This window comes from Podarcis muralis, chromosome 6 (assembly GCF_964188315.1).
Source record: "Podarcis muralis chromosome 6, rPodMur119.hap1.1, whole genome shotgun sequence".
NCBI classification, from domain to species: Eukaryota; Metazoa; Chordata; class Lepidosauria; order Squamata; family Lacertidae; genus Podarcis; species Podarcis muralis.
The window spans coordinates 88,699,492-88,725,887 of record NC_135660.1 but is presented as its reverse complement, the minus strand read 5'-3'; the positions used below and the strand labels follow the sequence as shown (position 1 = coordinate 88,725,887).

Below are 26,396 nucleotides of genomic sequence, written 5' to 3'. Positions count from 1 at the left end.
CTCTATAAGACTAACTTTTTCCCTCCTAAAAAGTAAGGGGAAATGTGTGTGCCTCTTACGGAGTGAATGCAGGCTGCGCAGCTCTCACAGAAGCCAGAACAGCAAGAGGGATTGCTGCTTTCACTGCGTAGCGATCCCTCTTGCTGTTCTGGCTTCTGAGATTCAGATTATTTTTTTTCTTGTTTTCCTCCTTCAAAAACTAGGTGCGTCTTGTGGTCTGGTGCGTCTTATAGAGCGAAAAATACGGTAATTCTGTGATCACCAGTATACCTTCCCTTCTGTTTTTAAGGCCGAGGCCAAGACGGCCATTGCTTATGCAGCCAAAATGGCGCCACCAATGCACAAGATGGAAGTATCGACAGATCTGGGGGAGCCTCGAGGTTTGCAAAAAATTAAAAAATAATTCAGAATCCCCATTCACACAAAATATGAAAAGCCCAGTGAGGACTGAATGTGCTTGGTGGCCACAAACAGGTGACTGTTTGGGTTGGGTGGGTCATTAGGAAGGAAGGGGAAACCAGGGTTGGGGGTGGGACAGAGCTGCTGGAACTGAAAATGGCAGCATTCCACACAGTAACAACCCACATATATACACTGTACTAAAAAGCAAACTCATTCCCCAGGTGTGGACGCTCCTGTAGCCAAAATAGCCACATCCACACAAAAGAGGGAGGTGTCAGAAGGACTGGGGGAACCACAAGGCTTGCACAAGTACAATATATATATATATTTAATGGTATATATTCAATAAGGTAAAGATAAAAGACCCCTGGACGGTTTAGCCCAGTCAAAGGCGACTATGGGGTTGTGGCGCTCATCTCGCTTTCAGGCCAAGGGAGCCAGCGTTCGTCCACAGACAGCTTTCCAGGTCATGTGACCAGCATAACTAAACTGCTTCCGGTGCAACGGGACACCGTGACGGAAACCAGAGAGCACGGAAACGCCGTTTACCTTCCCGCCGGAGCGGTACCTATTTATCTACTTGCACTGGCGTGCTTTCGAACTGCTAGGTTGGCAGGAGCTGGGACAGAGCAACGGTAGCTCACTCCGTCATGCGGATTCGAACTGCTGACCTTCTGATTGGCAAGTTCAAGAGGCTCAGTGGTTTAGGCCACCCGCATCGCCTTTGACTGGACTTAACCATCCAGGGGTCCTTTACCTTTATATTCAATAAGATTGCATGTTCTTCAGAAATGTACTTTGCTTACAAATGCTATCCAGATATTGTTTAAGGAAAGTAACCCTGAAATTTATGGGCCGTAATGTGGATTGTGAGCCCATTGTGACTCCTTTAATTCCCTCTTTCTCCTTTTTGGATTTTCAAAGCACGGGGAATCCCCGGATTCAGGGAAGAAAAAGCATTTGAAGTAGCAGCAGTTGAAGCCGCAAAAGCGCGCGGACTCCATCGCTGCAGTTGAGTGGTAATCCCCACCACCTCCAAAGCAGCTTGGCTACAGAGGGCCAAATTGGCAAAACAAAAACCTCCAGTAGGCCAAGGTCCCTGGAAAAAAGCATGTCTAATTGGCTTGTGCTCTATACAGGAGCACTTCACGCTGCAACACTTTATTGCAGGGCCCCATGCATTTATTTAGAAAGCAATTTATCAAACGGTATTAGCAGAGATAGCTAAGTTAAATCTCAGTGTTCAGAGAGAATATATCTCTGCAGACCAGATGCTGGGGACTGGTAAGAGAAGAACTGTTGTCTCCAAGCCTTGCTTCCCAAAGGCACCTGGCTGTCTGCTGTTAAAAACAGGTGGTTTGAGAAAACAGTCCAATCGACCTTTGGTCTGATCTTGCAAGGTAACTCTTACATTCTTAGGCTGTTATCCAGCCACTCCCAAAAGCAACAGGTGTGCCCAGCAGATGAATAATGTGATTCAACTCTGGTTGAGCTTGGCAGAATGACCAAGTCAGTGCTTGGAAAACACATTGCGGGTCTAAATGCAATCGCATTCGCCAGCTTGAAAAGTGCAAACAAAAATTAATTCATCGTTTCCTCTAAGGGTTCCAAAATGTGCAGCAAAAATTGAAGAGGCTTTTCACATTTGCTGCGTGTGCCCACTTTTGCAGAACCATTAAAGCGAGGCAAGTAATGGCAAAACTACCCGTTTGTCGTCTTTTTAACAAGCCTGTGAGGCAGAGTTAAAAGGAACTTCTGGAAACTGGGTGGGTGGGGTAGGATACTGTTTTTACCTTGAGATAGCCCTTTCAAAACTACATTCAAGAATGTATTAGTTGGAGAAAATCACACTAAAACGCTGAGGCATTTTCATGATAATATTGTTTTCTCTTTTAATTGCAAATTGCTTCACAAATCTGGATGACTGAATATGAGTTTGGGGGGGGGGGAATGAGAAACTTGAGAGAACAGAAATTCGCAGATCCGTCCATCCCTACTCCTAAGCAGGTGCTTTTACCTGGAAACAAGTCCCATTGAACATAATGGAACTTACACCCAAGTAGACATGCACAGGGTTGCAGGGATGGGAAGGGGCAAAGCAAAATCGGTAGTGACCCCCTTTTCATCCGGTACTCTGTCCTTATACATTCCTGTCCACTTTCACCAATGTTGTCATTTAACTTCAAATTGATAGTCTCCACTCTAATTAATTTTATTCTTTAGATATTTATAACCCTGCAACCATCAAAAATAAAATTCCAGGGCAGCGAATAACAATTCTACCCAGTAGACCCCTCTTAAGAGCATCTTGCTTAAGGTCTATTCGTTTGGGGGGGGGGGAGGGGAAGAGAAGTGTTACTAGATCTTTTAGGAAAAATTACCTCTTTATCACTGTGACGCCTGCGGGAAAATTCTTCAGGACTCTCCATGTAATCAAGTGGTGCAAAATGCCTTGGTGATTCTGAATCTACTTTAAGACAACAAAAGGCAATTAAAAAAACCAACTGATTCAAATCTAGAAAAAGGGGGAAGGAGAATAAAAATAAAGAAAGAAAAGGCTTCAAATCTGCTGATCAATTTGCAATCAAGTGCTGGTTAACATTTTGGATTATTGTTTTTTTCCTTTTGGTGCTCCGAAAGTTGGGATTAAAATAATAACGCAGAAATAAGAAACGACAAAATCAAACCCAGGCCCACAAGAGGGCTTAAACAACATATCTGCTGTTCACAAAATATGATTGAATGTAGTTCCGCTGAGGAAAGTTGCGTCACAGCATGCAAAGATACAGATGCACGCACACACACTTCGCACACGCAAAGACACACACACACACACACACACACACCACACCAAGAACCTGAAAAACTGCCCCTAAAAATAAATTAGGTTTTTGTTATTTAATTCTCCAAGGATGCAAATTATGTGGGATTTAAGCTGTCTCCCCTAAATAATTCACATCCTAAATTTTGACTTTTGAGACAACCTGCTCTGATTGGTGGTTAGAAAGGCAGTAGGAATTAATTTCTCAGTTCAGTCAAGTCCTGAAATGCGAGGAGGACGGCACAAGGGACGCACAGGAAAAGATGAAATGCAGGGGGAGGGTTGTTTTTTTTAAAAAAAAAAACAGAGAGGAGAAGCAAAGTGGGGTACAGATGAAGTAACACCAGTAAAATACTCAAAAACGCCACCTCCAAAGTACGTCCTGTGAGGGTTGTTGTTTGTGTCCAGGTTGTGGTATAATGCATATGGTACATTCCCATTATTAAAGGCACCTGGGATGTCCATTAGGGAGCTATTTTGGCATGTTTCCATATCCAGGAAGTGGCTAAACCTTTTGAGGACGTCATAGGAAGAGAGGCGTTTGGGGGCCGGAGGTTTCTGTCGGATATACAGCTCGTGGAAGAGGGAGCTGTCCACCCTGTCCACCAGGCTCCCCCTCGACCGAGCCAGATTATTCTGGATCTCACAGCTGGATGCCAACAGGTCTCCCGGGATCTGCAGAGGCGGAGTCTTTCGGGAGCTGTGCTGCACGGGTTTTCTCAGTCTGAAGGGAAGAGGGCTCATGAGATAGACGTTTCTGGGAAGCAGCTGCTTATCATCTTGGGGTTCCCCTCTGCCAGACTGTTGCTGTTCGTGCCTCCGAATGGTGGTAAACCTGGTGTAAGAAGCAGCGCAGGATCCTTTGCACTGGTTAGCTTTGTATCTCGAGGGCCCACTGGTGATGCTGTCGCCGCCGCTGTCATTGGATACGTTGGAGAACAGATCTATCTCGTCGGTGCAAGCCGATAGCGTTTCCACAGGCGCCAGGTCACTGACTTCCGAGGTCACGTCCTCCGTATTGCTGCACGAATAGGAGGACGTATCGGCGAGGTTGGCAGGTCCCAGGTCCGGCTTGGCATAATCCAACAGGTATTCGGCCGAACGAGCTGAAGCTAGGCAGCTGTTAGAGAGGCTCGGAGCGGGAGATTTGACCTGGAAGCTGGAGAAGTTGAGAGCAGGCATGGAGAGGGATCTCTGGATCAGCAACTCAAAGGCAGTGATGCGAGAGGAGACAGTGTGCTTGGGGATCTGCTCCAGGTTCTCCCGACTGGGGTTGGGCTCCCTCTTGTCCTTCGGCTCGTTCTCAAACAGGGATGCAATTTCCTTCACGCTGCAGGACGAAATGCTACTCAGCTGGATCCCGGAGCGGTTGATATGGTGCATGTCTTTATACAACATGGTGAACTCCTTCTCGTTCTTCCGAGAGCCTTTCCTGGAGCTGGAAGAGCCATATTCTTGCAAGCTCTGTGTACTGATGGATTTGACAGCAAACTCTTGCTTGGACTTCATCAGCAAGTTCTCAAAATCCTTCCTGCTATCAAAGGAGGCAAAAGAGCTGCGGAGGTTTTCGCAGCTCTGCGTTTTCTCGTGAGGCAAGAGATCCTTTCTGTCCTGCCCAGAAATAGGTGGAGCAGCCAGCCTGGGTTTGAATTTGGACGGAAGAATTTCAGCAATGCAGACCTTTGCAGCAGATAAGGGTTTCTTATGTTTACATGGGCGACCTACTGGGCCAGCATTATTAGAGTTAAGGGTTCGGCTATTAACTGAAGAGGGTGCAATCGTATGAACATTCCCACCTTTACGATCCACTGGAAAGCATGCAGAATAAAATAAATACAACCTGTTAGCTTAAGTGTGGCAAAGCTGTGGAGAAAGAGGGGAGGGGAAGGGGAGGGAAATGACATGCTTTTTGTGGCTTCAATCAATGCAATCTTGAGACAGGCAATGTTAAAAAGGAATGCAGGAGAGCGATGGAAAAGCCAAGCTGTGCTGCCGAGGTAACACAGGACTGTTTGTGTTCAGGGAGGTAAATCCTGCGACGTCAGAGGAGCTTCTAAACTAGGGACAGCGGAGATCAAACAAGTTCTCTACAAGTCAGTGCCGCTGCTTTAGGAATCTGGAGCAACAGGGTATATTACCGTATTTTCCGCTCTATAGGACGCACTTCCCCCCTCCAAAAATGAAGGGGAAATGTGTGTGCGTCCTATGGAGCGAATGCAGGCTCCTGTGAAGGAGAGGCGCTGCGCAGAGAGAGAGAAGGCGCAGCGCCCCTTGAGCGACGCGCCTCTCATGCGAAGCTGAAGGGCACTGCGCAGAGAGGGAGAACTGCGCAGCGCCCCTTCAGCGATGTGCCTGTCCTGGCTTCTGCCTTAGCCCATGCTCTTTGGGCATGGGGAGCCTTCATCCCGCTGCCCTGAAGAGGCTTGGCGCGGTTATCCCAGAAGCCAGAACAGCCACACGGTATCCCAGAAGCCAGATCCCTCTTGCTGTTCTCGCTTCTGGGATTCAGAATATTTTTTTCTTGTTTTCCTCCTCCCAAAACTAGGTGCGCCCTATGGTCCGGTGCGCCCTATGGAGCGAAAAATACGGTAAGTGCTCATATGAAAATCAGCAAAAGCTTGCAATCTAACTGGCTGTGCCTGGCATGCAAAACGCCTGTGCATAAATCAAGTTGTTGGTTTAAACTGCTGTTAGATGAAACAGCATGCAGGCTTTCTGCTTAAGAGCAAAATCTTCTTTGAAGGAAAAAATAAATAAATACTCAGCACCCGCAGGCAGCAACACTGCTAATAATTTCAGTCAATACAATGTGACGCTATTTAACACCCCTGTAAATCTACAGAGACACAAGGTAGATTCTTTTGAGATTTTAAAGGCTAAAAATTAACAGCTCTGAAAATCCCACGCATCACACTTGGAAGTGAGAATGGAAAAGAACAGATTGTCATTTGTGGGCGAGCCCTTTGACGGCAGAAATGAGATTTGAGAGTCTTCAAGAGAGTGCTGTACTATTTTGTACTGCATTATATACAATTGGAAGATTTAATAGCCACAAGCTTGTCAAATATAAAAGGCTATATTTATTCGAAGATTTATATCCTGTGCTTCAAATGGTGTCTTTGCACATTATAAAAGCCAGGAACTCCTAGTAAAGACACTATTATACGTGACAAGATGAAATTCCTAAAAGTGGCTGAAATGTTGCCCTCTGAACCTCTGAGAATTTGCCCCTTTTCTGCCTGAGGGAAATATAACTGAAAAGCTTCAGACTATTACAGTAAGAAAGCTTGGTTCCACAAAAGACATCTCATTAATTATTTTGTATTTCTTATAGATGTGGGGCCAATGTGAGCGTTCTCTGTACCTCTATAGGCCAAAGTCTGTGACTTCACTGAGTAACTTGTGAGTTCCTGGGAATTTCAGGGTTTTTTGTGTGTTGTTTACAACAAATGTGTGGCGAGGTTGCAGAGATAACATTTGGAAAAGTAACTGCAAAAATGTAAAAGAAAAACAACCCAGAAGCAAGCTGTCAACATAGAATTAATTGCTTTCAACACCAGTGATTCCTAAGTTTGCATTTCACAGATTGTCAAGGGATGATTCAAGTTCTTTGAAATCAGCAGGGCTTAATGCACAACTTTGACTTGCATTAATTCACCACAACTATTGCATTAGCCACAGTCTTTGCAGCTCATAATGCATTTCGTTCTTTTATTATGCTCTTTCGCAACTGCTAGTGTTGTTAGCTCTCTATTAAGTCAGGCATAGAAAAGCCACACAGGGCACCACAGTGGAAGAATAAGTAAAGTCGACAGGCAAGGCAATCCCAGATAAATGTCCAGTTTAGGAAACTAAACCGGCAAGAGGATGGGCGGAAGAGAAAGCTCTACCATGGGTGGGGGAAACTGGTTTGAGTGATGTGGCTCTGTGAGGATGCCCGGAAGACAGAAGGGAGTGAGGGGAAGAGAATACCGTGGCCAGGGAAGGTCAAACCATGAGCAAGATTCAGAGGGAGCGTAACCGGACTGTGCTTGGAAGTGAGCAGGGCCGGACATGGCAACTTAAAAAGGATAGATGAGTGATAAGCAAACTCTTTCTAGAGATGAATCAGTAACCCACCCCCTTTAATCCTCCACCCAATTGGATGCAGGAAAATTTGCTCCCATGAAACCTGGGGTCAAAATATGGTTCTAAACCCCGGAAAGAAGAGCAGATACCAGCAGATTTACAAATCTTTTCTTGGATACTTGGGTTTATTAAAACTCCTAGATCTGAAGCCAATCTGATCCCAATGTTGGTTGACTGTGGCCTGGTCTACATGTGTGGCAGAGTAAGAGAATTGTGTGATGGCAAAATGGGTTTTGCCAACCTAAATGGCATGTGGCTGATTTGCATGCTCCTTTTTATAAAACTCCCTGCAAGTAGAAATCTAACATGCAGGGAACAGGCTAAATTTTTAAAGGTGTTTTTTTTAAGTGGGGAAGCATTAAAAAGGACACCCCCCCCCCGACAGAAGTATGAAATTGTGCAGTCAGATATTACCACCCCAGAAACTATTCCTCACATCTCAAACCCTGACACAAGCACAGCATTTCCTGGCACAGATATATTGACACAACCTGTTTTTAAAGTTCTACCGACAACAGCCAGTCCATGAAGATGCATGGAAATTGTTGCTCTAGCAACATACCTTTAGTGGAAGCCGAGCTGGAGGGACGTTTGAGACCGCTTAGCCCTTGCAGCGGGATATCGCCACCTTCTAAAACACTTTTGTATATTTGCCTTTCGTTTTCCGGCCCGGTGGCATCTCCCAGAGCTGTTTCAAACTCTCTCTTTGCAGAATGGTAGCTGGGGGAATACGGCGAGCTAAAAGTATGCAGGAGGAGGGAGACTTAATTTCCTTAGCAATTAAAAAAAAAAAAGAAGTTGCAAAATTGTAGACGGGCCATGCTGGCAGCTCAACACACCGCTGCGAAATTGCTAAGAGCGAAAACACCTTGCATTTTTGGATCACATGCCTTCTCGGGGTTGCAGAGACTTTTGTATGCAAAACACACATCGGCTCCCTGTACTTTACGTGACGGGAATGTAAGCATCAAAAGGAAGGTAAGATGCAGGGCCATCTTAAGCATATCTGACCTAGCCACGGTGATCCACGTGACGGTCACCTCCAGACTGGATTATTGTAACTTGCTCTACGTGGGGCTGCCCTTGAGACTGACCCAGAAACTCCAGCGGGTGCAGAATGCCGCAGCAAGACTCCTTACGGGGTCCTCGCTGCGAGATCACATTCACCCGGTGCTATACCAGCTGCACTGGCTCCCGGTGGAGTACAGGATCAGGTTTAAGGTGCTGGTTTTAACCTTTAAAGCCCTAAACGGCCTAAGACCCTCGTACCTATGGGACCGCCTCTCCTGGTATGTCCCACAGAGGAACTTACGGTCTTCAAACAAAAACATCCTGAAGGTCCCAGGCCACAGAGAGGTTAGGCTGGCCTCAACTAGAGCCAGGGCTTTTTCGGCTGTGGCCCCTATCTGGTGGAACGCTCTGTCACAAGAGACTAGGGCCCTGCGGGACTTGACATCTTTCCGCTGGGCCTGCAAGACAGAGCTGTTCCACCAGGCCTTTGGCCAGGGCACAGCCTGACTCCCTCCTTTGGCAATCTTCACAGAACTTTAGCCTAATGGTTGCCATCAATTTGAGTTGAATTAATTTTAATGAAATTATTTTAGAATGTTGTATTATTTTATTGTTGTTAGCCGCTCTGAGCCCGGCTTCGGCTGGAGAGGGCGGGATATAAATAATTTTTTTTTATTATTATTATTATCTGGCTCCGTGGTGCAAAGATCCCTCCGCCCCCCCCCACATTTCCCAAAGGTGTTGACCTTTTCCCAATCCTCTGTGGGGATCGTTCTCCTCCCGCGGAGGCTTGGGAGGCAAGCTCCACACCCGCCTGCTGTATGCTTGATGGGGCACAGCTGGCAGGCATGCAGGGAAAGGGGAGGCCGCCAGCAAAGCTGCTCAGCTCCCCCACTCGCTGGGCATCCCTGAGAGGCCGGCGCCCTGGCGCAACGCACCACTAAGCCCTATGGGAAAGACGGCTCTGGTAGGATGGGAAGAGAAATGGAGAGGCAGAGTAGCTGTTCCTTCTCTATGCGGTGCTGAAATGCATAGCCAGGAGTGCTTCACTAGCTTCCATCAAAGAAATGACCCGAGCTTATCATGAAGAAAACCAAAGGCACCCTCTGGCTGGAAAGCCACCAAGGCCCAGGGCATTTCACTCCCACGGGGGTGGGGAAGACTGCCAGTGGTGCAAACTGGCCTATGAGGCCATTCTAGTTATCTCCCGCTTGGACTACTGCAATGCGCTCTACGTGGGGCTACCTTTGAAGGTGACCCGGAAACTACAACTAATCCAGAACGCGGCAGCTAGACTGGTGACTGGGAGTGGCCGCCGAGACCACATAACACCGGTCTTGAAAGACCTGCATTGGCTCCCAGGACGTTTCCGAGCACAATTCAAAGTGTTGGTGCTGACCTTTAAAGCCCTAAACGGCCTCGGTCCAGTATACCTGAAGGAGCGTCTCCACCCCCATCGTTCTGCCCGGACGCTGAGGTCCAGCGCCGAGGGCCTTCTGGCGGTTCCCTCATTGCGAGAAGCAAAACTACAGGGAACCAGGTAGAGGGCCTTCTCGGTAGTGGTGCCCACCCTGTGGAACGCCCTCCCATCAGATGTCAAAGCGATAAACAACTACCTGACATTTAGAAGACATCTTAAGGCAGCCCTGTTCAGGGAAGTTTTTAATGTGCGACATCTTAGTGTATTTTTGGTCTTTGTGGAAGCTGCCCAGAGTGGCTGGGGAAACCCAGCCAGATGGGCGGGGTACTAATAATAATAATAATAATAATAATAATAATAATAATAATTCTACCCCCCCAAACCACACCCAGCTGTCCATCAAGTGAGGTCAGCTGGTGGGCAGGGCTCCATCCTGTTTGGTACATCTCACCAGAACCTCCCCTGTGGGCAATGAGCTGGTCAAAGAGGGCAGAACCCTCTGCTCATCAGCTGGGGAGCGAACAGTTCAACCCTGCTCAGTTCGTTAGAGTGTGGTGTTGCAGGTTCGATTCCCACATGGGATAGCTGCCAGACTAGATGTTTTGTTTCCCACCCAACCCTCCATGTTTTATGCTTTATTGAGATTAAAATGAAATAACCAACAAAGAGGTTAACCAGAAGAAAGAATGATAATATTTGTTACGTCACATCACATTGCGTTCTTCTTGGATTTCTAAAGACTTCCCGCCATCCCATCGTGCCTCTACCATTTAGTCTATCTAGAACAATATTTATCATTTTCTTTTTTTAATTTCCATCAGTATTATATTCCCTTATAGTTATCTATCATACCACAGGTGTCATTCCACTCCTGCCACTGACATCATGCTATTACAATAATCCTTTTTGTACATGTCCCATTTCCTAATAAATGTTTGATCAGTATGACCTCTCAGTTTTTCTGTCATTTTTGCCAACTTGGCCTATTCCAGCATTTTACTTTGCCACTCCAGCTTTGCTGGGGTTTCCTCTACTATCCAATTCATAGCGATTAATATTTTTGTGTGTGTGTGTGTATGAGAGATACCTTAATCATTCTTTTGAACTCGTTATAAATTACATCCCAAAATTCCTTAATTTTCTTACAGGTCCACCACATATGTAACATTGAGCCTTCCGCCTCTCCACTTCTTCAACATTTACTTCATGTGTTCTTATACATTTTAGATAGTTTTAGTGGCGTCAAGTACCAGCAGAACTGCATCTTCATAAAATTTTATTTCAAGGTGTAACATGCGGTGAATTTCACCGCTGCTGGACTAGATGATCCTCAGGGTTCTATGATTCTACAAGTACTGTTTTGCCAGTGTATTCCTAGAGAGGCACGTGCTGGCAAAGCATACTCCTCACACACCCTGTGGGCTATCTTTGCCAGGTGGGCAGGGCTATGCACCCGTCCGTCACCTGACATCTTCTGATGACTGACGGGTGGGTTGCCCCGCCCACCTGCTCAAGTTTGTGCACAGGGTGAGGAAATATAAAAGATCGGTCGCACTAGGTCAAAAATATTATCAACCCTTGTGCTACGTTACCTGTGACAGCACCGCATACGGCGTATTCATTTCAACTCCGATTAGTTTTATTCAGAATGGTAGAAAGAAAGCCTGAAGGAGCTAAGCACATTCTGACTGAATTTCTCCGGAGGAAGATCTTAAGAGGAACCTTCTTAGGTCCCTCCAATAACCTTTTGCCTGTGCTAATTTCAGGGCACACTTAGAACTAGAAATGTCACCCATATACCCTTTGAATCCAGCTTAAAGGTAAAGGGACCCCTGACCATTAGGTCCAGTCATGACGGACTCTGGGGTTGCACGCTCATCTCGCTTTATCGGCCGAGGGAGCCGGCATACAGCTTCCGGGTCATGTGGCCAGCATGACTAAGCCGCTTCTGGCGAACCAGAGCAGTGAACGGAAAATCCGTTTACCTTCCCCCCAGAGTGGTACCTATTTATCTACTTGCACTTTGTGCTTTCGAACTGCTAGGTTGGCAGGAGCAGGGACCGAGCAACGGGAGCTCACCCCATTGCGGGGATTCGAACCGCCGTCCTTCTGATCGGCAAGTCCTAGGCTCTGTGGTTTATCCCACAGCCCCTCCCGCGCTTAGACACACATAAAATGATTCCTGCAATGTTGTACATGGGCAAAGCTCTCAAAGGACCTGCAGCTACAGCTCCCAACGAAATCAATGCTTCAAAACATCAACATCAGAGCGCAGCATTCAAAACTTACTGAGGCAAATGATCCGTGGAAGTTTCCGGAGGAGAGGAGCCTGTTGTACTCTGCAAGAATCCAGACGAATAAGTCAGTGATATGCACAAGCTTTCGTGCAAAGCAAAAGGAGAGACAGAGAGTGGGGGAGGGACTCCAGCGAACAATTTTCCACCCTAAATTCAAATCCTGGACTTTATACACTGATTCCGATTGGCGTGCATTTGATTGGAGGTTCCTTCACGGAAGTAAAAGATTTTAACTTGGGCCACGCCTTTGCACTGTGATTATTTGGCTGTCAATGCCTTATTTTAAAGAAAGCCTTAAGCAAATTAAGGGAAATAAACTGCTGAGTGGGAGGCACATATTTATAATTACGGCTTCTGCGGCTTTCTTCTGCCCAAGCCAATCACTTTCCAAAAGAAGATTATATTTCTCTAGCATAGAAGGTAAAATACATGTGCACCAGATCATAAAAAGCTTCTTTATTTTTTGTTTGTTTGTTTAAAGAAACAGCTTGAAGCCGGTTTTCTTTTCAACAGAGCAAACAATAAAAAGGTTGGGAGTGGATAGTGGACATCACAGTTTGCAACCGCTAAGTGCCAAACCAGACATGATGTTCAATGCTTTCTTCCCACTGCAACACTGGATGGGATTTTTCTTGGGATTATGGTGAGGGCAAGGGCCAATTTTCCCCTTCCTTAACCACCCTAGCCCTGATCCTGCTTGGGACACTCCCCCCCCCCCGAAATTATTTGCTTTTCTTAGAAACAAAGCTATATATGTGCACTTTAAATGCAAAGGCACATTTAGCCTCGTGTCTGGCTTGGCTCTTGCCAACAAAGGTCCATATAGTTAAAGCGATGGTTTTCCCTGTAGTGATGTATGGAAGTGAGAGCTGGACCATAAAGAAGGCTGATCACCAAAGAATTGATGCTTTTGAGTTATGGTGCTGGAGGAGACTCTTGAGAGTCCCATGGACTGCAAGAAGATCAAACCTCTCCATTCTGAAGGAAATCAGCCCTGAGTGCTCACTGGAAGGACAGATCCTGAAGTTGAGGCTCCAATACTTTGGCCACCTCATGAGAAGAGAAGACTCCCTGGAAAAGACCCTGATGTTGGGAAAGACTGAGGGCACAAGGAGAAGGGGACGACAGAGGACGAGATGGTTGGACAGTGTTCTCGAAGCTACCAGCATGAGTTTGACCAAACTGCGGGGAGGCAATGGAAGACAGGAGTGCCTGGCGTGCTCTGGTCCATGGGGTCACGAAGAGTCGGACACGACTAAACAACTAAACAACAACAACAACTGGCTTGGCTTTAAGGCAGACAGGCTGTATTTAGAATTATTATACCTCCCTCCGACCCGTTTTGTACAAAAAGAGGTGGGAAACATAAGCAAAGAAAATGGACCACTGAAACTTCGGTTTCTGTACACTGCAATGAGTTTGCTTCGGGGTGTTGTTTTAATTAAGGATAAGAAGGATAATCAAATGCATTTGAAAATTAAGTTACATGGGAGATAAAGCCATACCCCCCCCCACATTCCTCTGATGTAAATAAAGACGTACTATTCCATAATAATAATAATAATAATAATAATAATAATAATAATAATAATAATATATTTATATCCCACCCATCTGGCTGGGCTTCCCCAGCCACCCTGGGTGGCTTCCAACAAAATATTAAAATACAGTAATCTATCAGACATTAAAAGCTTCCCTAAACAGGGCTGCCTGTTGTTGTTGTTGTTGTTGTCATTACCCCACCCCAGACACTCTCTGTGGCTTCCAACAGATATAAAAACATAATAAAACATTAAGCCCCCCCCCTTAAACCTTCCCTAGACAGGGCTGACTTCAGATGTCTTCTAAAGGTTGTATAGTTACTTATCTCCTTGGCTCAGGGGGTCACATAACTCCATACCCTCCCTAACATTTCTCCGATGAGAAACAGGGATGTCCTAAGGCAAAGCGGGACATTCCGGGATCAAATCAAAAACCAGACGGCTTAGGTAAATTCAGAAATGTCCCAGGAAAATAGGGTCTGTAAAGTGCTCTGACCGCTTTTGAGATACCTTTTCCCCCCAACACAGTAAGCCCACAAAGCGTGTTCTCCCTCGTGGAGAGCATGTGTTGCGGTTGGGGCTGACGAGACACCTCACTGTTGCTAGGCAAATGGTTTGGCCATCCTTTAAGCAGGGGAAATCTTACTGGGGAAATCTAGATGTTGCCATTTGTTGATTGACAGCCCTATTTGTTAAATACAATGCACGCAGCAACGAACTTCCTCTTTTGGCTGTGTGCTTCGGGTCACCCGCCCTCCCTCAATGTTAGGCTGTTTGCTTGACCTTGCTATGCCTGTCATGGGGTCGTCTGCTTTGGGGCAGGGGCCCGGTAGGAATTTTGTCCATTTGGCTGATTAGTGTGTGCCACCTGGTTTTTTGCCTACTGTGTAGCAAATCGTCACAACTTGTAAGGTTGCGGTTAGGCATTGGTCTGGGAATTGGTTGGTGGAGGGGTATGGATTGGCTGTGCCTGCCCCTCCAAAATGCTGCTGCTGCAAGGGTTTTCCGTTAAAGGAACCCAGGGGCTCCCCATGCTTTTGTCCGAAACCCCCTGGCAAGGGGCTAGGGCCACGCAAGCCCCTGGGAGAATTCTGGGGAGAGGTGAGGCATGGTTCCCAGTCCCGTCTCTCTCCCCGGGTGACTTACCCTTGCTGACTTCGCGGGGTGTGTGAATGTCAGAGCTGTCCCCGTGCGGGGTCAGTTAGTGCTACCAATGCCTAAGCAACCACTCACATTGCTGTAATTTGAATAAAGTTGTGGCCAAAATTATGCCAAAAACCTTAAACAAAAATTAAGTGTCAATTGTGTTTTTCTTTGGGGACCTCTTGGGGACCTCGACACACAAAAATTACACACACAAAAATTAAAAGGGGTAAAAATAACATTGGCAGGCCCACACATCGTTGAACCAAGTGGGTTTTGACTGTACGCATTTTTGGCTTTTGGCACGATCCCTGGAACGTAAGTTGCGGGTTTACTGTACACCATATTTTATTGATCACGGTTTAAGGTTTGGACATAATGCTAAACTGTGTGTGGCTGACTGGAAATGGAAACAGAAAGATTTCGATCACCTCACGGCTGCACCAGAAGAGGAGGGGAGCGTACACAAGCTCAAACATTGCCCAAACTCCTTCCTGTAACTGTAAACCATGGTTTAGTGTTACATCTGAATGCAGCCTCTGTGTAATACCATTTGCAGCAACATTGTTTGCTAATTATCCAGCCACAACCCGATTAGAGCAGAGGGTTTAGGAACAGGGATTAGCAAGCTGCGTGGAATGAAGAAGAAATACCTTCATCTGCTTCTTATCTTTATACATTTTCTCCATTTTTTCTATATCTGCCTCTAACTCAGTCTGATAGAGGTAGATGTCTTTTTCTGGGTCAGTCTGGTTAAAGAAGGAAGAAGAAGGAAGAAACAACACATAAGGGGAGGCAAAACAAAAGCCAATTCTGAAAAAAACAGAGCCTTTTGTTTTAAAGTGACAAAGATAGACAAGACGAAAGTCGAATATTTTTCCGTACTCAAAAGCACAGCTGGCTTAGATTCCCTTCTGAATTTGCCACGATCTAGTAGTGCTTCTTGTAAATATTTCTTTTTAAACCACTGTAAAAAATTCACTCGTACCGCACAAAACACTTGTTAGTACAATTATCGCTACAGATCACAAGAGCAGAGAGGCTGCTGTGATCCAACGAGGGTTAAAAGGAACGCTTTAAGGCTTCTTTTCAGCCCGCAACAAGGCATAAGGAATCCAAAATCAATTAAATCCAAACCACCACTTGCACTCACGTAAAATCCAAACATTGCTAGAGACTGAAAGCTTGAAGCCACACAAACACACAGAAACCATACTATAGTACAACGTATGTTTGAATTACCTTTCTATCCTCTCTAGTAAGGATAGAGCAATCTCCCGGAGTATAATCCCAAATCTTTTTTGGAGGCTGATGGAAAGCAGAGGAGGAAATGAGGAAATGAAGGTAAGGAAAGACTTCACAAAGAACATGGAAACTGGATTAGAACAGAGGGAGTACATTGGGGGGGGGGGGGGAAATTGCATCAACACTGGAAATAAAATTGAAGAGGGGAAGGAAAGAAACAGGGGCTCAACCTGTTAAACCACAAACACAGGAGATTATGGGAGGGGGACAGAGGAAGCATGCATTGTGTTGCAGGGCTTGCTTTAGAAATTTGCTTGAAAGCACTTCCAATACAGTTTGCTAAAGAAACCAAACCAGAATAATAAAAAATAATAATTGCACATTCTTTCCCCCCTGAAAAAAGAAGGGGTATAACCAAGATTTTCAAAACAGAGCAAATTGTGGGGTTGCCTTTACTTTTTTCTTTTAAATATCGATCCCCAGCCCCTTTCCCAGACTTCAAATACATACCATGTTAACAAATGGCTGAAATCCCAGAGGTGGCAGTGTGGGGCAATGAAAATGCAGAGTTATTCATGTCACCGTCTGAGCTACTTGTTGATCTTTCGCAAGGAACAGAAGGTGGAATTAAGAATTTAGTCAAAGGAGTGAATTAAGGACCCAGGTTTGGAAACCGGGTCCCGGGTCCCAACAGATCTGGGTTTGGGAGGTGCTACACAGAGCCCAAGGAACAGAAACTTGTACGGATGGGAATCAAAACCAGTAGCTTCTGCTGCTGGTGTAGCAGAATGAAAAATATGCCGGTGAGAAGCAAGGCTGCCTTGTCTTATGAAACTAGGAATGGAGATTCACTTCTGTAACCTTTCGTTCAGTTTATCAGCCATCCAGCAACAAGAGTTCGCCAAGTGGCAGACAAAGGAAAAACAAACCCCACATACACTGAAGAAACTAGGCTTGGGGGAGAAATTTAGGAGGTCTACACTATAGAGTCAATTGCCTTTTTCTGAAGCCACCCACTTGTTTCTGCATTTCAGAATGCGGCCCACTCCAGAATCTGAACCCCGACGATGAATCTGAAAGGATGATCTGATGTCTGCCTTTTACCATTTTTCATTTTACTTTAAAAACTCCCCGCGCCCACCTGCAGCTCGAAGCTGTGAAAACTGGCAGCTCTGCCACTCAGGTGGAAATCTCGCAGGTGTACGCCATGTTTCTCCCTGGCACTTAGTACAGAAAAAAACCCAAAACAATATGGCTGCTCCCATACAGCAATGGGGCAGCCATTTTTGAAATTAAAAAATGGTTGCTCTATTGCTACATGATGGCAGGCATATACCGTATTTTTCACTCTATAAGACACATTTTCCCCCTCCTAAAAAGTAAGGGGAAATGTGTGTGCGTCTTATGGAGCGCATGCAGGCTGCGCAGCTTTCACTGAAGCCAGGAGAGCAAGAGGGATCGGTGCGCACCGATCCCTCTTGCTCTCCTGGCTTCAGGGATAGCAGCCCGAAGCCTCCTGAGTGCAACGGGAGCGCTCTCGCTGTGCTCTGGAGGCTTTGCGTTGCTTTTGCTGAAGCCAGGAGAGCAAGAAGGATCAATCCCTCTTGCTCTCCTGGCTTCGTTTCGCTGGAGAGCCGCTACACAGCTTTCCCTCTCTGCGCAGCGCCCCTTCAGCGAAGCGGGAGGAGAAATGGAAGGGGCTCCGCTTATCCTGCCACTTTGCTGAAGGGACGCTGCACAGAGAGGGAAAGCTGCGCAGCGCCCCTTCAGCGAAGCGGCAGGAGAAATGGAGCCCCTTCCATTTCTCCTCCCACTTTGCTGGAGAGGCGCTGCGCAGAGAGGGAGAGAACATTCCCCCCCCCCCTTGTTCTCCTCCTCTAAAACTAGGTGCGTCTTATGGTCGGGTGCGTCTTATGGAGAGAAAAATACGGTACTTTTTCTGTATTAAATGCTGGTGAGGAATGATACACCATGCCATTCCATCCCTCCCAAGGAGATTTCCAACTTGGTGGTTTCTAATATACTAGAAGCATGGGTGGCGTGACCAGAACAGCAGTATCCATCTAAATCAAGTAAAAACCAGGATTCACAGCAACAAGTTTGAGCTGTTCTGCCTTGAGCCCATGTGCTAACCATTCATAGAGGAAATAGAAGCTTCCAGCAAAACCAAGACCAGAGTTGTGGAGATAACCACAGAAATGTTGGTCAACAGGCCAGTTGAAGCCCACGAGTCAAAACATTGGGGGAAGTAGGTACCACTGGGACCAACACACCTGGGAGGGCAGGGATAAAAGAAGGGCCATGGGAATCCATCATCGGCCCAGGTGACAAGGCCAGAGTTGTCTGCACCAAAGCCATTCCAGTTGGAGCTAGTGAAAGCGGAAATTGAGGTAGCAGGAGAAACTGATAAAACATGGGCAGTAAGAGCCCATCCTGGACACTATTATTAGCACTTCATAGGCTATTTGAACCACCAGTGGCTCAGGCACTAATGTTGAGAACACAGAGTATATCTGTAGAGATTGTAGTTGAAGAAAATGCGTGGTGCAGAAAGGGAGATCAAATCAGAACAGGGCAGTCCCTCAAACGATGAAGGGAATAATAGTCCTAATGTGATGGCCCATGTTCATAGGCACAAGAAGGCCATAAACCAGGCTTCCTCAACCTCGGCCCTCCAGATGTTTTTGGCCTACAACTCCCATGATCCCTAGCTAGCAGGACCAGAGGTCAGGGATGATGGGAATTGTAGTCTCAAAACATCTGGAGGGCTGAGGTTGAGGAAGCCTGCCATAAACCTTCCCAGTAAGAGTCCTCAGGTCCTCTTGGAAGGCCTATGGTCTTGAGATATAGCGGTGCAAGGAGAGGAGAGATGAGATTGGCTGTCCCACCAGGGGCCATTGTCCCATTGGACTTAGCTTCAGTCCTGGCTTCAGTCCAATAGGGGACTAAAACACACACCAATGTACCATAGGCCACGGTTGTCCAGATTTGACTGTGGGCTTGAAAAAAGCTATGTTGTCCCCAAGCTCACAGTTGGAGACCAATGAAAAATGGCGTGAGTCACCTTTAAAAGGGGTCCTCAGGGTGTTCCGATAGAGGTTTCTCTCCCTGTCCCAGGCATGGCCAAACTTGGCCCTCCATATGTTTTGGGACTGCAACTCCCATCATCCCTAGCTAACAGGACCAGTGGTCAGGGATGATGGGAACTGTAGTCTCAAAACATTTGGAGGGCCATGTCTGGCCATGCCCGCCCTATCCAAACTGGTTCTTCAATATGCTCAAATGAAACACGTGCCAAAATAAAGCTTTCAGTCAGAAATCACGTTTCCTAATGGCTTTCAGTTCCAGCTTATTTGGGGGAGCATAGTATTCAGTACTGGAGAGTACTGAAGTATTTAACCTGAGGGCATCACACATTAAAAAAACAAGCCATCACTATGGCTGGAGTTATTGCTGAGGAAATGTGAAGAAGCACAGTTTATATATATATCTACGCTGTTCATGCCTGTCTGTGCTGAGTGAGGAACAAGGAAACAACTTCAAACTCATCTTGGCAAATGTTTCACAGACAAAGGGTTGGGGTTTTGTTTTGTTTTTTACAATTTCACAGCAGGACACTTCTTTCTCTGCTCTTTCAGCTAAAACTTCACCTCCTTCCTGCCCATATTGGCAGATTTTACGATGAAAAAAAGGACCCTGTTATAAATTCAATGTAGGCCTATTAAAATGGCTGTCTCTAATGGAATAATCTGCCCTTCTAATCCCTAGCTGGGTATCCAGATTTCCTACTTAAGAGGATTCCCATGACTTTAATAGGGAACTTAAAGTGAGAATTTCAACAGCGGAGCTTTCCTTAGCACTGCGGGGGTAAGCAAAGGGGAATTGGCAGAACTTCACTTTGCTGATAGCATTTTGCACTTTTGTAAAAGTGAAAAAAGAAGAAAACCAAATGAATGTTTCGATGGAATCTGATCGCTAGCTGGGAATGCACTTGGAACGCTGCAGAGTGCATTTTCAGTCCTAAAGGCCACAAATTTCATGGCTCTTACAACCAGGGATGTAAGGAGCCCAGATTTCCATTCCACCCTGTATTCATTGCTGCTTCTCTTTGCTCCAGTTCATCAACCGCCAAAAACCATGCTATTTGTAATCGCTGTCCGCTGTGGTGAAATTACGCAGCTTAATTGATTACATAAATTATGTTGTCACCGCATTGTTCCACTCTATTCAATTTAAATACAGAGGAAACAATGCAATCGAGGGGGAAACAGAATCAATTCTCTATCATTTGTAAATTGACAGAAACAACAACAATGTATACCAATTGTATTGTGTGGGTTGTTTTCCATTCCATACATGGAATTAATAAGAGAACGTTGGCAATTTCTGCTCCTGTTTCACCCCAATTTCTACCGTATTTTTCGCTCTATAGGACCACTTTTTCCCCTCCAAAAATGAAGGGGAAATGTGTGTGCGTCCTATGGAGAGAATGCAAGGATCCTTGGCTTCAGCGATAGCAACGCGAAGCCTCCGAAGCGCAGAGGGAGCGCTCCCTCCAAGCTCCTTGGCTTCGCATTGCTTTCGCTGAAGCCTGGAGAGCGAGAGGGGTGGGTCTGAACCGACCCCCCTCTCTCTCCAGGCTTCCAAGGTAGTCACCTGAAGCCTCCAGAGCGCAGCACGAGTTCCCACTGCGTTCCGGAGGCTTCAGGTGCCCATCCCTGAAGCCTTCGGAGAGCAGCGCAAGTTCCCGCTGCGCTCCGCAGGCTTCGGGTTGAGCAAAAGGAAGCCTGGAGAGTGAGAGGGGTCAGTGCGCAGCGACTCCGGAGGCTTCGGGTGAACACACCTTGAACACACAGAATGCACCTTGTTTTAGAGGGGGAGAACAAGAAAAAAATCCCCCTCTCTCTGTGCACTGCCCCTTCAGCGAAGTGGCAGCCGAAATGGAAGAGGCTCCGTTTCTCCTGCCGCTTCGCTGAAAGGGCGCTGAGCAGAGAGGGGGAGATTTTTTTTTTCTTCTTCTCCCCCTCTAAAACAAGGTGCGTCCTATGGTTGGGTGCGTCCTGTAGAGCGAAAAATACAGTGATTTGCTGGAGGGGGGTGGTGGTTTTGATCACCTGGCTCTCTTGAATCCCCATAACGTGCAAAAGGAAACCTAGATCTGTTCCACTTCTTACAAAACTGGAGGAATAGGCTCAGGTGGGAATAGTTTGACCTTCATGGTCAAAGGTATGGGCTCTTGCTCTGGCAGAGAAGCTAACCCAGGGACAATTTTTCTGATCAATGGGACCCATTTATACAATGTGTGAGAGGAAAAACTCAAGGAGGATTTTCTGGGCAGACTTGATGCCAAAGAACCCTCAGTCCTAAGCTTCTGGTCTGAGTTTAGGGCTTAACTGACACTAATGGGAGGGAGCCGCCTTCCTAATTTATCATGTTAATATGCAAAACATGTGCCCCAAATTTAGTTGTTATGATAGGTTTTTTTTAAAAATTAATTCTGCATTTCATGACCATTTGTAAGGTGTGGAAATCTTAATGAAAATTATTTCAAGAGCAAAACTTGGGTGGATTGCGATTGGTTTCGGAAGTCATCCCATGAAAAACTGTGCCCAACCAGAAATGTTCTAAAGTTACGTAAGAACGGATTAACCATCAAAGACTTTCAATTTCTGTTGGATTCTGCATGCAGGACTATCTGTGTGAATTGGGTGAATTATCCATCCCAGCAGAATTCTTCCACCTGGTTGCCTCTCAAAAATATGAACACGAACATGAAACCACCACAATAATTTAATATTGGTAAAGCACCTTCAATATGCTAGGCAGCATAAATGCAACATGACAATGGAATCAAATTCTCAGTTCGGTTGTTTGTGTTGCAGCATTCTGATATGACACTCCTGCATCTGAAACCCACTTTGAATAATGTGAGAAAGATTAACACAACGGGCCTGTCCATCAGGACATTTCTGGGATTTTTGCCGCAACTGCAGCTTCCTCGGAGCACCGTGGCTGAGAGAAAAGCAGCGGCGCATAAGGAGGGAGGGACAAGCTATGTGTATTGTACAGGATCCATCCTGCTGGCCAAAGATTTCAGGAAAGAGTTGGCAAGAGTTGATGAGGGCACCATGGTTTGAAGTTATTTAGCAAGAAAGAAAATGGCCGCCTTTGCTGTTGCTAGGGGAACGGGAAGCACCCACTGGAAAATAAAGGAAATACCATTTCTCATGAATTGCAGTGGCATACTAAACTTCGGCATACGAATGGCCACCAGTACTGCTGACACAAGTTTAGTGAATTCCAGATATCATTAAGAGGCTGTACATCTGTGGCTTGATGCGCAAACAGAAATTCTTTCTGCTTTTTTTGTTGTTAAAAAAAACCCCAAGGTTGCATTTTTTGTGTGTGTCTTACGGTCATATCTATAATCAGAATGGAGGCGGGAGTGTTGCATGTGCGTTTTGTAAGGCAGGGTGGGTTTTTGTTTTGCTTTTTTAATGGCTGTGACCATCAAAACTTACCGGTTTCCCAAACTCCAATTCCGAAAAGAATTTATACCAAGGCTCATTCTTTAAATCTATCTCTTCTGGGCTTATATCCCGAGTCTAAAGGAGTTGGCGATACGGGAATGGAAGAAAGAGAACGACAACATTATGTAGAGAATAGGAAAGGGCTGTTAAAGATGCGGCGTTCTGCGCCCCCCCCCCCCCCCCGTGGCTTATGAGGCATTCAATTGGCAGCCTACACCCCATTGCTTGGCAATGTAAGTTGCGGTCATGCACAGCTCCTTGGGAGTAAGTACCATTGAATTCAATGGCGCTTGCATCTCAGTAGACAGGCATAGAATTGAACTAATGTCACTGGCGAAACTCAATACAGAGTGTCAAATGTGTCAGGGAAGGAAGATGGGTCATTTCTGAACCAGGACAGATAATGCCATTACAGTGGTACCTCGGGTTACATACGCTTCAGGTTACATACGCTTCAGGTTACAGACTCCGCTAACCCAGAAATAGTACCTCGGATTAAGAACTTTGCTTCAGAATGAGAACAGAAATCGTGCTCCGGCGGCGCAGCAGCAGGAGGCCCCATTAGCTAAAGTGGTGCTTCCGGTTAAGAACAGTTTCAGGTTAAGTACGGACCTCCGGAACGAATTAAGTACTTAACCCAAGGTACCACTGTATTGACAAGCAAATGGAGAGCTGGTGAAATCAAATTTCCTCTCAGCTGAAATGCAGACGACGTAGTCAGCAACAGTGGGGCGACATATGGAGACACGTGACTTTCCTTTTCACTAAATATAACATGTGAATAAAGCCTGTTAAGTCCTGCTTAAATTTCCAGAAAAATCCACACAGAACATTCAATCGCTGAAAAACACCCTTCTGCAAAATTAAGACTTTGGGTCGCAATGGAAATTGCGACGCTGGCCGCTTCAGCTACACCCCCCCCCCATTTATGTGTCAGTGCAGAACACGGCATCTTTAACAGCACATGGATATGTGAGAAACCCTTTTTCATAAATGGCAAACAGGATGAAGGGTGAAATTCTAAACTAAAGAGGACGCAGTTAGAGAAAGCATGTTACTGAGAAGTCTCTAAGGGGAATGGACACACAAGACTCTGTTCTGTCAGACCACCAACATTTAATACAAGGGTATTGGTTAAGAGTTCAGACAAAACCAACAGAGTAGGGACAGGACAGGACAGGACAGGAACAGAATGACTACCAAGAAAGGCTCTCCCTTTTTGTTCTTAAATTCTGTTTTAAAGCAACAAGCTGGAGCTCTTAATGATGTAGTTAATTAGAACCACGGTACACTGAATACCTGAGCACATTTAAACATTGGCTCTTAGTGGAGCAAACTGCTTTGCATCAAATATAAAACAAGTTGAGGTGTACCTGATACCATAATTTTGAAATCTGGGAAATGTGCTGACTCCACCTGGGTTAAAAGGTGATTTAATCTTCCCAAACGATAGCTACTGCACAGTGTTTTGGTTCCATTCTCCTTGGATGATGTTAGCACGAGGGACTGAATACAGCAGAATAATGTTTTGCTTGGCAAGCGCAGATGGACTCCAAACTCAAAATGAAAGTGACATTCCAGCTATACAAAGCGACTAGCATTCTTGTTGGTCCCAGGAATACACCGCCCCCATTATTTCTGTGCTTTGGGGTCACTTGACTGCAGCAGTGAGATTGTCTGACAAATTACAGAGATGTGTTTTGTTTTTTTATAGTTTAAGAGGGGGGAAGGAATATTAACATTTCCTTTCTGGCTCATCGTAAGTCAATCACTTTCCCCAATCTTTCCATTGCAAAAAGATGCTATGAGACCCTTAACTGTCAAGGGCGCTAAAGACATTAGCCCTTGGTTGAGATGAGTCATGTTGACTCAGGCCTCTTCTAGCAAAGTCCCAGAAGCTCTTGCAGAGTCTGCTAGACACCTTGCAGGCCTGATTGGTATTTTTCTAAGTACCCCTTAGCAGCCAAAAGCAAAGAAAAATAGTAAGCTCTGGCATTCCACAAAACTCTTTCTGCTAGTTCAACAAGGATTCCAGCTAGCAGGAACCAAATACCAGATAACTCTAGTTTTCACTTTCAACACATCTCAAATGTTTAAACTACTTGTGATATTACGCATGCCTGAGTCCTGTGCTCAGAATTTTCCTCCGAGTTGGAATCGACACAGATATAAAAAACGCTGTGAAGATGCTTTTTTAAAAAAACGTTTGGGGAAATACGTTGAATTTTGCAAAGCTCCCTTTCGCCATCTAGTGTCACATTTGTATATTGCACCTTAAAACACATTTAAAACTTTTTATCTGCAGCTGTATAGCTGAGTCCCTAGTCTCTTTTCCCCACCTCTGAACCAGTTAAGGACTTGGTAAGGGTGCGGAGGAAATTAACCCTTAGCACCCTAGCTGCAATTTGCCCCAGAGAGACCTTCCCACACTACGGTTCTATAAGAGAGTTTTTAGACAAAACCACTTAAGAGCCTTCTAAAACTTAAAGAAAAAAATTTGCCTTGTAAGGCTGGAAACCTGGACAAACTTTAATTGAGCTAGGAGCAGTTCAGAATTAACCTGCTCTATACCTCTCTGCCTGTGAGACGAGCAAAGCTATGACAATGTTGTAACCATATCTGTAAGCTGTCGACTGCTAGCCTATGACACTTTCGTGTATTTAGTCCCATCATTCCATTCCATTCTTAGATAAATTTGGAATTTCTGGGCTACAGAAGAATCCTTCCAACACACACACACACACAACCAAATACATATTTAAATGTTCATTTTCTCTCAAAATATATATTTAAATGTGCATTTTGGTATGTCCAAACTGCACAGATAATGCTGGATCACGACAGTTGGATCTGACGGACAGCTAAGTGCCAATCAGCATGTCAGGAAGAGATTCAGGTCCTTTTGTTTAGAAATCTGCAAAGACTTAATTCCTCAAGCATCTCTAGTCGTCTTCTTTGCAAATATCAGGCTCTGAGGGCTTTTCTGATACTGGAAGTGAGACAGCCTGGGGAGAAAGTGCTTGAGCTATACAGAGCTTAAGGAGGCAAGATGGGGGAAAGGTTCAGCTTCCCTCAACCACACACCTCTTTTCATACTAATTTAAGGCTCCCACTTAGATGCGAACGGGGTTCAGATGTGTGAATAAACTGTAGAATCATAGAATCATAGAGCTGGAATAGACCACAAGGGCCATCGAGTCCAACCCCCTGCCAAGCAGGAAACACCATCAGAGCACTCCTGACATATGGTTGTCAAGCCTCTGCTTAAAGACCTCCAAAGAAGGAGACTCCACCACACTCCTTGGCAGCAAATTCCACTGTCAAACAGCTCTTACTGTCAGGAAGTTCTTCCTAATGTTGAGGTGGAATCTTCTTTCTTGTAGTTTGGATCCATTGCTCCGTGTCCGCTTCTCTGGAGCAGCAGAAAACAACCTTTCTCCCTCCTCTATATGACATCCTTTTATATATTTGAACATGGCTATCATATCACCCCTTAACCTCCTCTTCTCCAGGCTAAACATGCCCAGCTCCCTTAGCCGTTCCTCATAAGGCATCGTTTCCAGGCCTTTGACCATTTTGGTTGCCCTCCTCTGGACACGTTCCAGTTTGTCAGTGTCCTTCTTGAACTGTGGTGCCCAGAACTAGACACAGTACTCCAGGTGAGGTCTGACCAGAGCAGAATATAGTGGCACTATTATGTTCCATGTGTGTTCTTGCCCAGAGCTAATTTGTCAGCTTGGACATCATAGCAAAGAACGGAAAAAATCAAAAGGGCGGCTACACACGAGAGAGAGGAAAGTCTGTGGCTTGTTCACAATCCTCCTAGACCACAATCATTTGAACTGAGCCAATTATGGT

At 45.7% G+C, this 26,396-nt stretch overlaps 1 protein-coding gene across 1 annotated transcript in view; it reads right to left on the bottom strand.

Moving 5' to 3' along the window:
- Nucleotides 1-26,396, bottom strand: part of SORBS1 (sorbin and SH3 domain containing 1) — a 112,717-nt gene that overhangs the window by 26,700 nt on the left and 59,621 nt on the right. The window contains exons 17-22 of the mRNA XM_077930695.1: nt 22,530-22,613; nt 16,006-16,071; nt 15,417-15,512; nt 12,072-12,121; nt 7,914-8,089; nt 2,784-2,869 (exon numbers count right to left, since the gene is read on the bottom strand). Of these exons, the coding sequence (XP_077786821.1) occupies nt 2,784-2,869; nt 7,914-8,089; nt 12,072-12,121; nt 15,417-15,512; nt 16,006-16,071; nt 22,530-22,613 (558 nt within the window). The remainder of the gene's footprint in view (nt 1-2,783; nt 2,870-7,913; nt 8,090-12,071; nt 12,122-15,416; nt 15,513-16,005; nt 16,072-22,529; nt 22,614-26,396) is intronic.